General features: G+C 50.3%; 1 protein-coding gene across 1 annotated transcript in view; it reads right to left on the bottom strand.

The window, feature by feature from the left end:
- ADAMTS14 (ADAM metallopeptidase with thrombospondin type 1 motif, 14) overlaps positions 1 to 405 on the bottom strand; it is a 35,693-nt gene extending 35,288 nt beyond the window's left edge. Inside the window, exon 1 of the mRNA XM_010580004.1 lies at positions 327 to 405. Coding sequence (XP_010578306.1) covers positions 327 to 405 — 79 coding nt within the window. The remainder of the gene's footprint in view (positions 1 to 326) is intronic.
- Positions 406 to 12,953: the final 12,548 nt, after the last annotated feature.

Raw genomic sequence — 12,953 nt, 5'->3', positions numbered from 1 at the left:
CCCCCCCGCCCCTCCGGGCTCTACCCCTTCTCTCTCTGCCTTGGGGTTCTCCCCAAAACCCACCCCTGGCCCCACGCTGGAGCGGGACCCCAGCCCAGAGGAACTCCTTAAGGAAAGCCGAATCGTCTCCCAGCGCTTCAACCGCTGCCGCCTCGTGGGGTGTAGGTAAACATCCCGGTTAGAACCAGCTGGGGTGATTATTTCTTTCTTTTTTTTTTACTCCTTCCTTCAGTTTTTAGGAAGAGATACGATGGAGAGAAGGCGCTCGCAGGCGAGCGGCACCTCATTTCTGGGTGCCGGGTTGCCGGTTCTCCAAGGCCGCCCACCGCTTGGGTTTTCCAACGGGCATCCATCGCCGAAGCTCTGCGGCCGGGACCGCGCAGTTCGGTACACCCTGCGCTTCATCGGGCTCCTCCCTACCGCCCTTACAAGGGGCAAAAAAATTAGGTTGTCCCCTCAGAAAAATAAACAGAATATCAACAAACCCAACGCCACAAGAAAGGGGCTTCCCTCAACGCTTCTTGTCATTGTGGAAGACGCCCAACGGCGCGAATGCTTGAAGCGCAGGGCAGAGGACGAGCGGCCACCAGAACCCTCTAGAGTAGGGCCTCTCGTCAGCTCTTGCCCAAACCTGACCTCCATCAACGCAGAGGAACACACCTTCTGGGACCGTTTGCATTTTGCTGGGTCCAGCTATGTTGGTTTTTTGGGTTTTTTTTGCTTCTGAATCATATTCTGGACAGGACTCTTAAGGCCGGTTCCAGGGAGGGGGCTGTGCTGCAGCACCGGTAATACCAGTTGTGCTGGTTGTGCGTGGATTGTACTTACCTGGGGCCTCAGGGGCAGTTCAGGTTACTCTGAGCAACCCAAAGCCTGTCCTAAAAGGTAATCCCTGCCTTGAAGACCTTGTCGTCTAAGCCGCCGCAGGAGCCAGGGCGCAATGGGAAAGGCGAGCAGGGAAAACACCGTGCCAGGCTGCAACCTTCACATCAGCTCGACCGTTAGGATTATTATTTTGGATCTCCTTGGTAGGACCTCGGTTGGAGCTTTGCTCCCAGCCCGGCGATGCCGGGAGCAGCAGGAAAGGACCACCGTTGGAGAAAAGCCACCTGTGGAAAAGCCCTGCTTACCTCCGCTGCGGACGTGGGTGGATGGTGAGGCTGCTTGGGTGCTGGAAGAATCCACACGTGGGGACGGGCAACCCCTCGGAGATGGTCCTGCTGCAGCTGTTTCTGGTGCAGCACTGAGGGAAGCGGTACTTCAGTGCTCTCCGGTCATGTTAACGCAGAACAGATGCTGCCAAAGCATCACTCCAGAGCTGTACATGAGGGTGAAGAGCTTTGCTTTCTAGCTGGGTGATTGGGTTGGGTTTTGGAGAGAGGAGAGGAGAGGAGGCTGAGGTCTCGGTGATCAAGAGCCAACCAAAAAAACCCTGTAGGCAAAGCCACAAGATGCCTCCAGAAAAAGAGATGAACAAGCTTACTTCAACTAGGGAAAGAGAATTTCAAGTGGGAAAAACAGACTTTATGTCCTGGTCTAAGTCTTTGCATGCTTCTGTTGCTTAGTGCAATACATAATTAAACAGAAGAAGTGATATGTAAGAAATTCTTTGCATGAAAGATAGAAAAAGAATTTGTGCTCCAAGCATTTTAGGTGATTTAGGCAGATACGCACCCGTTAGAGCATTAAAGCTGGAACAAGCCCTCATTATGACTAGATTTATGATGAAACACGTAATAAAGAGCATACTTTACTTGTGAAGAGCAGCTCCGCAAAACATCATTTAATTACTTTTTTGCAGAGGCAGAAACTATTGCTTCATCCACAAGATCCATGAACTCATCCAGTCCCTCTAGACCATTAACACTTCCCCTACGTTACCAAACCGTTGGCTTTGGCAGCATAAATCTGGCCGAACAACGATGGCCGTGAACCGACATGCAACTCCCTCCACATGTGGACCTTCTGAAGGTCCATAAAGAAATGGGTTTGGGTACCGATCCTATAACTTGCTGTGCGTGGTGAGAAGATGACCCCAAAGGGGATCTCTTGAGCTCCCAGATGCTGAGATGTTAATTTGTCACCCTCACAGTGGCATCGGCCCTACCCGTTGGTCTTACCTGCCTGAAATATTAGAATGATCAACCACTACAAGTGGATGTTCGTGTTCTCTCTACCAATACCCCATCATTTAAAAAGAAAAAGTTGTTGTTCTTTCCAGCTTTCTTCCTCCCAGTTCCCAGCATAAAGAGAGGATGGGAAGAGTGGAAAAACAAGGCAACTATGGGGTATTTCTTGCTGGGAAGGCCAAAGCGAGACCTGCAACAATTTAATCTTTTGATAATAAATTAATAATGGAGGGGAGAGACAGCAACTGTGTTGTAGCATCGCCGCAAGCGGGGCAGAAGCCATGCAGAGGAGACCCCGGGGGTCCCTCACACCCCAGAGGGGACTTGGCCAAGGCAGCAGGGTGGGTACCTGGACACCCCAGCTCCTTTTCCCCATCAACGCGCTCACTTTTGCCCCCTCAAAAGCCCCACAACACCCCATTTCAGCTGCAGCTGAAGAGAACAAGACCTGCAGTGACCCCCGGCCCCTCTGCCCCCCGTTTTGTCCTTTTCTTTCCTTCCCCGTTTGTCCTTTCCCTCCTGTCCTTCCCCTTTGCTTTGGCCCCTCTATTCTCCTCTTTGTCTCCTCACTTCGCCTTTCCCCTCCTGGCCTATAACTCTGCCTGACCCTTCTCCTTGACTTTAGGCTTAACCTTTTCCTTTCCATTTTTGAGTTCAAATGGAGCCTTTTCCTGTTTTCCCCTCCTCGAGTGCTAGTTTGTCTCGAGCCCCCGCTTCCTCCACCGATAATACACTGTAATTCTGCTTTCTGATTCAATGGGCCCTCCTCTCTTCAGCCCTGAGATTTGCCAGTGACATCTTTTCGGGGACTTTCCCATTTACTAAGTGACCTCTAGGTCCGGGGAGGAGCAATTTTTCTTTCCAGCTTCCAGCGAAGAAAGCTGGCAACAGCTGCTGCTTTTAAAACCCCAAATCAGATTGTTTTCCCTCTGGGAGACTCCAGCGCGTATTCCCAAAGCCTGATTTTCATGTGGCGGTACCCAAGCTCTGCCCATCCCAGCCGGGTACCACTCAGAGCCGGGGCGCAGGCAGTGTGCCCCAAACCTCCGCGCAGGGTGGTGTGTGTGTCCCCACTGGTAGTAGATGTGGCTATTGGCCCCTAAGTGCAATTAATCTTGAATTTGAGGGCTGGGGAAACCTCCACACCAGGCTGGAAGTATTTCTTAAAAAAAAAATAAAAAATACTTAATTAGGTCTATTTTTTGTGTCTTTATGGGCACTGGTTGTTTTGCTCAGCCATGCAAACCTCCTGGAGGGGAGGGCATTAGGTCTAATAAAATCATAGCAATCTCCACCAATTACCTAGACTGGCTTTTCTACCCATAATACCATGAGTTGAGGAGCCAGGAGCTCAGGATCTACCGGAGCAAGAAGCAAGGGCTGTATTTCCAGCCATCAGTCACCACGTTTCTTCCTCCCAGAGGTGTAAAGCTTCTGTTTGTTAATCCTAAAGGCTATGAAACAGCTGCCCCTGCACTCGGACTGAGTAACTACCAGCCTCATCCTCACGATGGGCTGATTTCTGGCAAGAAGCGGTAAAACCGGCAAAAAAATGTAGAAGAAAGAAGAAGAAGGAAAAAAGCATTTCTCCAGCCATTTAGTTTTGTTTGTGTTTTTAAAAGCAGCTGCAAGAAGAAAGCAGGAGCCCTGGGAGAGCTGGACTAGCATCCCGGGCACAGGTAAGACGGGCAGGGGGGCACAGCCAGGGTTTTTACCCGATGCCTATCCCCATGCCGGGTGCAACACACATCCATGCCCAGAGAAGGACAAAGGTCTGCAGCGGCTTTTGGCGGTTAGGGAGCCATCCAAAACCCCAGTGTGCAGGGACCCGGAGCCTCTGCAGGGACTGCAATCCCACCCAAACTAGAGGGACCGAAGCAAAAGCACCAGCAGGCTGGGGGTGAGCGAGCATGACCTCATCCCTCAGACACGCAGAGCCGCCATGAGATTAAACCAGAAAATAGTCACTGCCGCCGCGCCGGTGGCAGAAGGGGAGCCTCGCTCCTGGGGGAGAAAAGCCCCCTGAGCATCTTTCCCTCCCTCTCTAAAGCAGCCCCCGGCCGAAGCGGGGAAAGACACCCCTTTTCCAGGATTTCAGCTCTTTCCCGGGGGGGATTTTTAGGAGTGCTGCTAGAAGACCACCAAGGAGGGTCACAAAGATGCCACGCTCATCCAGGAGAAGAGGAGGAGAAGCGCAAGCCCTGCTCTCGGAGGCAGGGAGCTGACAGGCACATCATCTGGTCTCCGGCTGCCCGAGGCAGGATCATTCCTGGCAGATCTCTCCCTAATCCCTGCTTTAAGACCTCCAAAGATGGAGGGAGCCTCCACAAGCCCCCGGGACTTTTTTTTTTTTTTGCTGTGTCTTGCTTTTCTTATCTTGGAAACTTTTTGCTCCTGTTTAATCTGAATATTTCTTGCAGCTGCTTACACCAAGGAGGTTTTGTGCCATTTACTTGGATTTTCTCGCCTTTCCTACAGCCCTTTCCCTACACAAAGATAGCTGCCGTGCCCCTCCGCAGCCTCCTCTGATCTCCCCTGACCTCTCCCTATTCAGGCCAGCGCTTTCCCTAGCCACGACGCTGAGCTCTCAGTGCACCCTGAATAAAATCCAATTAGCTGTCCTAATCCTCCACAAAGGTCCGGGGATACGACTTAAAGGCTTCTGGGCTTTTCCTCCAGAAGTGCAAAAGCAAAGCCATGCCCATCTGCCTCGCACACCCCTTGGGTCCCTTGCACACAAGCACCCGCAACACCCGTGCACAAACTCAGCTTTGTTCAGGGGAAATACTAATGCAAATACGCACGTCTGATACAGCCTGCCACCAAACTGCTTCTGCTAACATACCGAAGATGCTGGATGCTATTACAAAGCCAAGCGACAACGGCAGCGCCTGGCAATGTTCTCCCACGAGGCCCCAAACACGCTGCCGTCATCACAATTTTGAAGGTGAGACTTCACCGCAGCCGGAAAACCAAGTTCTTTGTATGGATTTAGCACCTAGGAAGCAAGTAGCACAGGATGCTGTGGGTTTTCGGGAGGACTCAGGCTCCCAATGCCCTTTTCCAAGACCCAGAAGGGAGAGGCGGGTCTCCGGAGCGGGTAAGCTAGCCAGGATGGGAAACCGCAGTGAACTCCTGTGGTGCAAGGTCCTACCCTCTTCCCGTCACCGGCCGCTCTGCAGCCCACATCTACAAAGGCTCCCAGCCTCTTTGCTTCCTCGGCGAGGCCAGCATCCCACAAACATGTGGCATGAGGCCATTCCCGTGCAGTCAATGACCCCTGGAAGCAGCTGGCCAGCAAACGCGACGTCAAGTTATCGCAGGAAGGTGGGGATAATGCGTGAAGGATGACAGCAAGAACCCCCCGGAGAGTGACAAATTCCCATACAGATCCGTACCCTGCACCAAGACGGGGACAGAGCACAAACGCTACCGGGGCACGGATCCTCCTGATGGCACCCGGGCAGCCTTTGCTGGGATCAGAGCCCTGCACCCCGCCCGATCCGATGGGAAGCATCTCCCGCTCATCCCACCTAACCGCATCGTGCTGCGCCTCCGAGCATCGCTTCTCCCGCGGGCCGGGCTCAGGCTCATCCCTAAAGCACATCTCCTTGCAGAGCACTCGATTACGGCTGCGTCTCCAAATTCCTGCAAGATATTCATCTTGGCAACCTCACAGGGACAAACCCGGGAGGTTTTTAGGGGCCAGGAGCCCCATCTCAGCTCCCTGCCCACCCAGGGATGAACAAGCAAGCACGGGAAACGAAACCGTAAAGCTGAAAAAGGAATAAATGAGCCAGAAAGTGGAAATCGACGCCGGCCTCGGCTGATGGGAGATGCTGAACTGCAAGTTAAGGGATGGTGAAACAAGGTCAGTGAGATTTACACCGACAGCCTTGGATGGCTTCCAGCCCCTACTGTCAGCGGCGAAGGCTTGGAAAAGAGGAGGGAAAAAGTTGCTCTCCTTCTAGGAACCGCGCTGCAAGGTTTGCGGAGAAATCTCCGCCGGCGTGGCTGGGTCCCGCCGATGGGAAAGCAAAAAATAAACCCCCAAACCCCCTTGTTTTCCAATTGTAATGCAACACGGAGCCCAGCCGCGGCAGATGTTGAACTCCGGGTCAGCGGGACCGCAGAGGAGTTCAGGCGTTCAGCACCACCTCAGTTTAAATAAGCCAGCTGCCCAGCCAGCCCAGACGCCTGGGTGAGGGGCTCCCCGCTGTCATGGGCGGAAACCTATTTAACCGCTCCTTCCCAAAAACACAGTGCCTACATAGAGGCTTAAAGCCGCCTGATCGCTGTGGCATCCAAAAGAAATATATATGCCGTATCCTCGGGACCCAGACGGCTGTTAAAGCCTTTCCGTGCCTGCGAGCCGCCGCGGCTCGGACCACCTACCGCCCGGGGGGGCACGATGCTAATGGCAGCATCGCCCACATCCCACCAGCATCGCCTCGTCTCTGGGGCTCCGTGCGGGAGACGAGCTGTCCCTGCCAAAATACGCACCCACGCCATGGGGCTGGTTGGTGGGAGACATCCATCCTTGCCCACTATCTTGTCATCCCTAGCCTTTTCCTTTATTTCAGGCAATATTTTTCCCGTCGAGGCCCAACACAAACTGGGTTAGCCTTGCCCAGCATCCCTCCAGATGCGCCTATCCCTCTCTACACATTGACTACCTTATTAATTTTTAATCATGCTCCTGCTAAAATTAAGCTTACTGGCGTGTAAAACCCAAATCTATAATTTTTTTTGCCTATTCAAGCTAGCTACTGAGCATTTCCCAGTCCCCCGGGGCCTCACTCATCCCCTCGGCCGAGTTATCATTGCGGCACAACTCCTGCCAGCCAGCGAGTGCTTTCGAGTGAATCTCATTGAGCTCCATCTCCTCTTTCAGTGCTTTCAGCTCGAGCTGGGGAAAATTAATTTTTCATTTGCATGGGGCCAGAAGCACCCCGGGGTGGTGGAGAGCCAGAAAACAGCTTTTTCTTTTTTTTTTTTTTCCTGCAATAGTCACAGCTCAAATGTGAGAAAGTGGGGAGAAAAGTCATTTCAGGCCTGGGGACCACGGTTTGTACACACTTTGCTGCAAGAAAAGAGGCAGCCCTGATGCTTTGCATGATACCCCCAATTTTTCAGGCTTTGGAAAACCTCCCCTTGATACCCGCAGGGATGCTTTCCCCTCCACGTAGGACAGCGTTTGCATGGCTCCTCTGGATTTAGCCAAAAATCCCCCTTCTCCGCACCATCCCCTTTCAGCCCACTATTTATTCCTGCCTCCACAGCACACCCCGGACCTGCTGCTCCGCTCCCCGAAACGATGGGGGGCTTCGCTCCAAAATGAGCCATGCTCAGGGGTCTGATGGGTCTGGGAGGGTGAAAACGGGGGGGAAAGGCAAGTTTATGGTGCTCGGAGGTCTGGTATTGTGCCTATATGGCTTTTATTTTTAGTTTTCCAAGCCCTGGCTCTGCAAAAGCATCTTAATTACTATTCTTCAGCTATAAAATGAAACACAGATGCGCTCTCTTTGCAGAGGTCCAATGGTTTTGTCGGGGGGTTCTGCTAGAGAGGTACATCATAGAAAGAAAAACATGGAAATTATTATTATTATTATTTTAAGAGCCGTTATGTCAGAGCTATTCGCGGTGGCCCTGTGCCAGCACATGCCTCCCCAGCATCGCATTCACCCCAGCCCGCCAGCAGCTCCCCTGAGCTCAGCCTCTTCCCACGCACCCTTGCCTGCTTCATTAAATAGAAATTATATCATCCCCCAGCCTCAAAACAGGCTTTATTTTCACCAACGCTTAGGGAATACTCCTGAGTTGGTACTTGAAAAGCTGATGTCCATGGGACTTGGGTACATCTGACATTTTATATTAAGCAGAACTGCCACAGCTGGGTGGAGAAAATAGGAAAAAGGGGGGTTTTCTTTAAAAAGCCCACAGCCCTGAAGCCCCTGATAGCTGCGGTGATTATCTGGGGCTGCGGCAGCTTTCCCCTTGCAGTCCCATGTGCCAGTGGAATATTGGCTCCTCGGTGTATTTTCCCCTTTCGATGTATGAAAAAACATAAAGACACGTGAATTTAAGCTTCCAAGGATTTCTGCTCACCCAGAAGAGGGGGGGGAACCCTGGCCAAGGTAAGAGGAGCCTCGTTCCTTTTACCTCTGTTAAGCCCAAAGAGAGGTCCCTTTGCCAGGGCCCCCATCTGATGCGAAGATGCAGAAAGGGAGAATCTGGCCGGGAACAGCTGTATTTTTGCACATTTTTGAGTTTAAAAAAAAAGAAGCCTATTGATAATCTTACCAAAATAAAGGGGGTCCCGCAGGCTGGCTTATTCAGGGGGAGTTTCACGGGGAATGGCGGAGCTGCGATGTGGACACTTTTCACCCCCTGTGCAGTGAATTTATGTATTTATTTCCTACACATATTTATTATATGGATTATTATTCTGCCAGAAAATAGTTTCTGGCAGAAAGCTTTGCTTTCTCTGGAGGGAGGCAGCTGATCTAAGGGTACACGTGGATGAACACGGTGCAACTCTCCACTAAAATATTGCTCACGACAAACAAGCGTCATCTGAACGCGAAGGCTGAGCAGTGAGAAAGCACATCTGTACCCATCACATAGCGCTGATGCCCTCGCCCGTGCAAGGAATTAGGGTGTACCTCCACTTACCAGGCAGCTTTTGACCTCGAACTTCCCACAGATGAAGTCACAGGGTTTTTAGGCAGCTCCAAAAAGGTTTTCCTCTTTTTTTTTTTAAAGAAGTGGTTTATATTAATGTATGTTTTAATAGGGATGTAAGAGACAGCTTTTACCCCTGCATGGATAGTGAATACCATTTAGCACTGCCAATGGTTACAGGTTAATCACATCTTATTATATATAGGTGAGTTTTTTAATTCTACCCTTATTTGTGACTTTGCTATGAGAGAAGAGCACACGTGCAGCTCATCTACTGCAGAGAAAAACCTGGCAAGGGCACATCAGCATACACCAAACCCTCAGGGACGGGAAGGCAAATAGGAGCATTAATAACTACATGCTTATCCATTTAAAAAATAATCTTGTTAGCCAGTAGCAGAGCACAGCTAGAAAAGTCACCGTTGCCACGTTACCCCCACGCTGCAGCCAGAAAGAAGGAAAAAAGTAATAAAATCACTCACTGCTTTTACGACAATGGAGCTGGACTCCAAAACTGGCCAAAAAAAAAACCCTCTTTGATGATGATCCAGGGTATTTTGGCGTGCAGGAGCAAGCAAAGTCCCTCCTTTGCTCTGTGCTCAAGACTTCCTGAGCAAAGTGGGGAGAAATGCAAACATCACTGCTGTGCAAGCAGAAACTGGGGGGGGGGCTTCTGGTGTCCCCAGGTTTGGGTTCCACCTCCTGGGGAGGGGGGAGTGTAAGGCAGGTCCCACCTGAGGACAATTTACCCTTAAGATGCCCTTAAGGCTGCGTGTCCCAGCCCTGCAGGGAGGGAGGCACCGACAGCAATGCAGCGCCCCGATTTCTCTGGGAAAATGATGCGGTCCAGCCTGGTGCGCGTGGGCAAGGCTCTGTTGGCATGGCAGCCTTTAAATTCGCTCCCTACAGCAACAGATATATATAAAAATATATATCAAATATATATATTTTCTCTGGCACAGGTAAAAGGCCGGCTAACACTATTTGTTAAGGCAGCTGTGGGCCCCTTTTCAAAATTCTCCAGCCCCACATCTCCTCTCTTTCAAGCTCCATCAGGGCTGTTGCCACAAAGACCATTTTCAATGCCGCAAATAACTTTTTCCATAGGCAGAATAAGGGGTGGGGTTTGGTTTTGGGGGTTTTTTTTTACATGATGTTCAGAGTTTCCATGACCCACCCCAGCCTGTGTGTACAAACATGGGTGCAAGGCAGGACGCCGGGCGATTTTGGGGGGTGTTGGCTTCTCCCCTTACCTCGCCGTAACATGGAGCCCGGCTTCCCATCCTTAGGCAGCCCGGACATCACATCCCTAAAGACGGTGTGCTGGCTCCCGCGGCTGCAGAGCCGGCTCTTTCCCATTTTCTCAGGAGCCTTTGGGTTTGGGAAAAAAGAGCCTGTAAATAAAGCAAAGCCCAATAAATGGGCGATGACACCCAGAGCTGTAGGGATGCCCTGGGTGCCCCGTGGAAATGAGATGCAGACCCGGGACGAACACGGAGATGTTATACCATCTGCCATATGGATGGATGCTATACCATTGGGCTGGTATAGCAGAAAACCAGCCAGGAATCTGTGTTTCCTGGTCTGAAATCAATCCCTTAGGACTGCTGGCTGGGATTTAAATATTTAATTATCTGCCCCAAAATAACCTCAGATCCCCTTGGCTGTATTCCCACACTCAAAGCCCCGAATAAGAAGATGGGGAGAGCACAGAAATAGGAGTATAACATGATTAACCGAGGGTCGGAAACCTGCAGAAAACCAGTTTTCATGAAAATCAATTAAATCGATCAATGACCGCTCTTTCCCTGGGCTTTCCTCAGCTGAGCAAAGCCGGCTCTGAAAAAACAGGGTAGAGTAGGAGGCAGGAGTAATATAGAGGTGAAAAAAATAAAGGCTTGTTTCACTCCCTGAACCTCACATTACGCAATTTCCAGTGAAAAGGTCAGCTAGCAGACCCAGCCAATGGAAAATAGCATTCTTTTTAAAAATATAAAACCTCCCTTTGAAGTTCTTTTTTGTAAGTATTTTTGTCCACAGACCCCCTTGCTGATGCCTCCCTGGGTTGAAATGCTGCTCCTGGCAGGGAATATACCCCATTGAGGCTGGAGGTCAGCTCATTAACCCCATCTTACTAATAGCTGCTTTTTAAATATATCTTTATATGTGTGTTATTATATAGAATATATATTCTACATTATATTATATAGAATAATTGTTTTATATTATTGTATAATTGTGTTCTATATAGTATATAAGATCTATATAATATATATACAATATATACACAATATATAATATACAATGTATACTATATACAATATAGTATATATAATAATATATAATATAAATTCTATAATTATTCTATATTCTCTATATATGATATATATCCCCGCCCTGTTTGCTTTGTCTCCAGCTGAACGCTTTCAGAACTGCTGATCTTTTCCTTGGAGCCGTGGTTTCAGCAGGCAGGGCTGAGCGGCAGAGCTGGGGCAAGCACGGCGCTGGCACCCCCAGTGACCCCACGAGCCTTTTGCCGCCAGCGAGCGGCAAAACCGTAGCTTGGAAGGGACGGGCTGAGCCCACGGAGGGTGCTGAGGGTAGGAAAGTCCTGCAGGTCAGGATGGAGATGCATGGCCAAATATCTCAGCAGAGCTCAGCGGTGCAACCGCGGCTGAGTTGGAACGGTGGGAAGAAGGGAAACCATGAACTGAATTTGCAGAAAAGCAATCTGCTGCAGCAATCAGGATGGGAGAATTGATGGGGACCAGGTCACCCAGCATCCTTGAGGATGCTGTGCCCCATCTCCCAGCCATTCCCCCCCACGCTGGGACCCCCCCCAAGCTCCCCCCCGCCTTGCACTGAGAGCTTCAGCTTGAGCAAATCCCTCCAAAACCCATTCAGAGCCAGGTTTAACTTATCATCTGGGAGAGGGAGCTAGGTTTCTGCCTTCCCAGCCTAGGGAATAGAAGAAATAAATACAGCACGGTTGATTTTTCAGGTTCAAACACATTCCCATCTCCAAGGGTTTGGTGGGGTTTTTTTTCCCAGGCAATTGCTTTTACCCCACATTGGAAATCGCTTGTTAGGATGGTGGGAAAGCGGAAAGAAGCCTTTGAGCCCCGCGGTCCAGGTGATGCAAAGCTCCAGCCTTCATTACCAAGATTAAAGGGGCTGGGATTTCCTAAGCAATTAAAAACCCTGCCTAATTAAGTCAGGGCTATTAGGCAGGACTTCCAAGGGTTGCTGCCGGGGGCAGGAGAAGGGTCTGCATCTGCAGTCTGGCTGAAAGCAAAGGAGCCTGCAGGTAATTTCTTTAGTAAGGCAGAATAAATGGAGATGTACTGTGGCTCGGCAAAGATGGAAAGCACGTGCTCCATTGAAAAAGAAGAGGAAAAAATAGCATCAACAGCCTCTTGCAAATCACTAAGTCAACTGTACTACTACATCAGCAGCAAATTATCCAAACACTGAAATACTCAACAAGGGAACAAAATATTCAGGCAGGTATTTCTACATTTAAAAAAAAAAAAAAGTAAAACCAAAATGCATGGTTAAGTCAAAAAGAACAAGGGACCCCTTGGGAATCGGGGCTCTTGCAGCCACAGCAGGAACCATCCCAATGTTTAAGAAAAAGCATCCCTTGCTATTGAAAAATGATATTTTTCTTTCCACCCTCTACATTTGAATTTCTGCCGCCTGCACCTCCCGCCACTGGCAGCAGATGAAAGCAGCTGCTGGGAGAGATGGAGCGTGTGCTCCTGCTTTTGTGCTCCCCATCCTATTTTATCATCCCTCCATCCGGGCTGCCGTCGGTACCAGTGACCTCCCCATCGCCCCCCAGCCTCCTCTTCCCCCTGCTGGGAGGGAAGGGGGGGCACTGGAGCCCTTCTTTGCATCTTCTTTTGATTAACTTTATTTTTCACTCTTCCCTTTCTCCTTTCCTTAAATAAGTAAATCCCTACATTAATTATGCTTTTAATTCTCCTCTTTGCTGAGCAGCTAAACCCCCCCCAGCATCACCTTGGCAATGAAAAGGCAGGTCTGGGGGTCAGCGGGGCCCCTCAAGCCTGGGGCTGTGGCCACCTTTCCCCCAGCTGCATCCATGACTAAAAAAGTTGGGAAGAACTAACAAAGATG

This window comes from Haliaeetus leucocephalus, unplaced genomic scaffold (assembly GCF_000737465.1).
Source record: "Haliaeetus leucocephalus isolate CR32 unplaced genomic scaffold, Haliaeetus_leucocephalus-4.0 Scaffold687, whole genome shotgun sequence".
Lineage (NCBI taxonomy): Eukaryota > Metazoa > Chordata > Aves > Accipitriformes > Accipitridae > Haliaeetus > Haliaeetus leucocephalus.
Note: the sequence above shows the minus strand (reverse complement) of the source record. Positions and strands in the feature narration are given on the sequence as shown.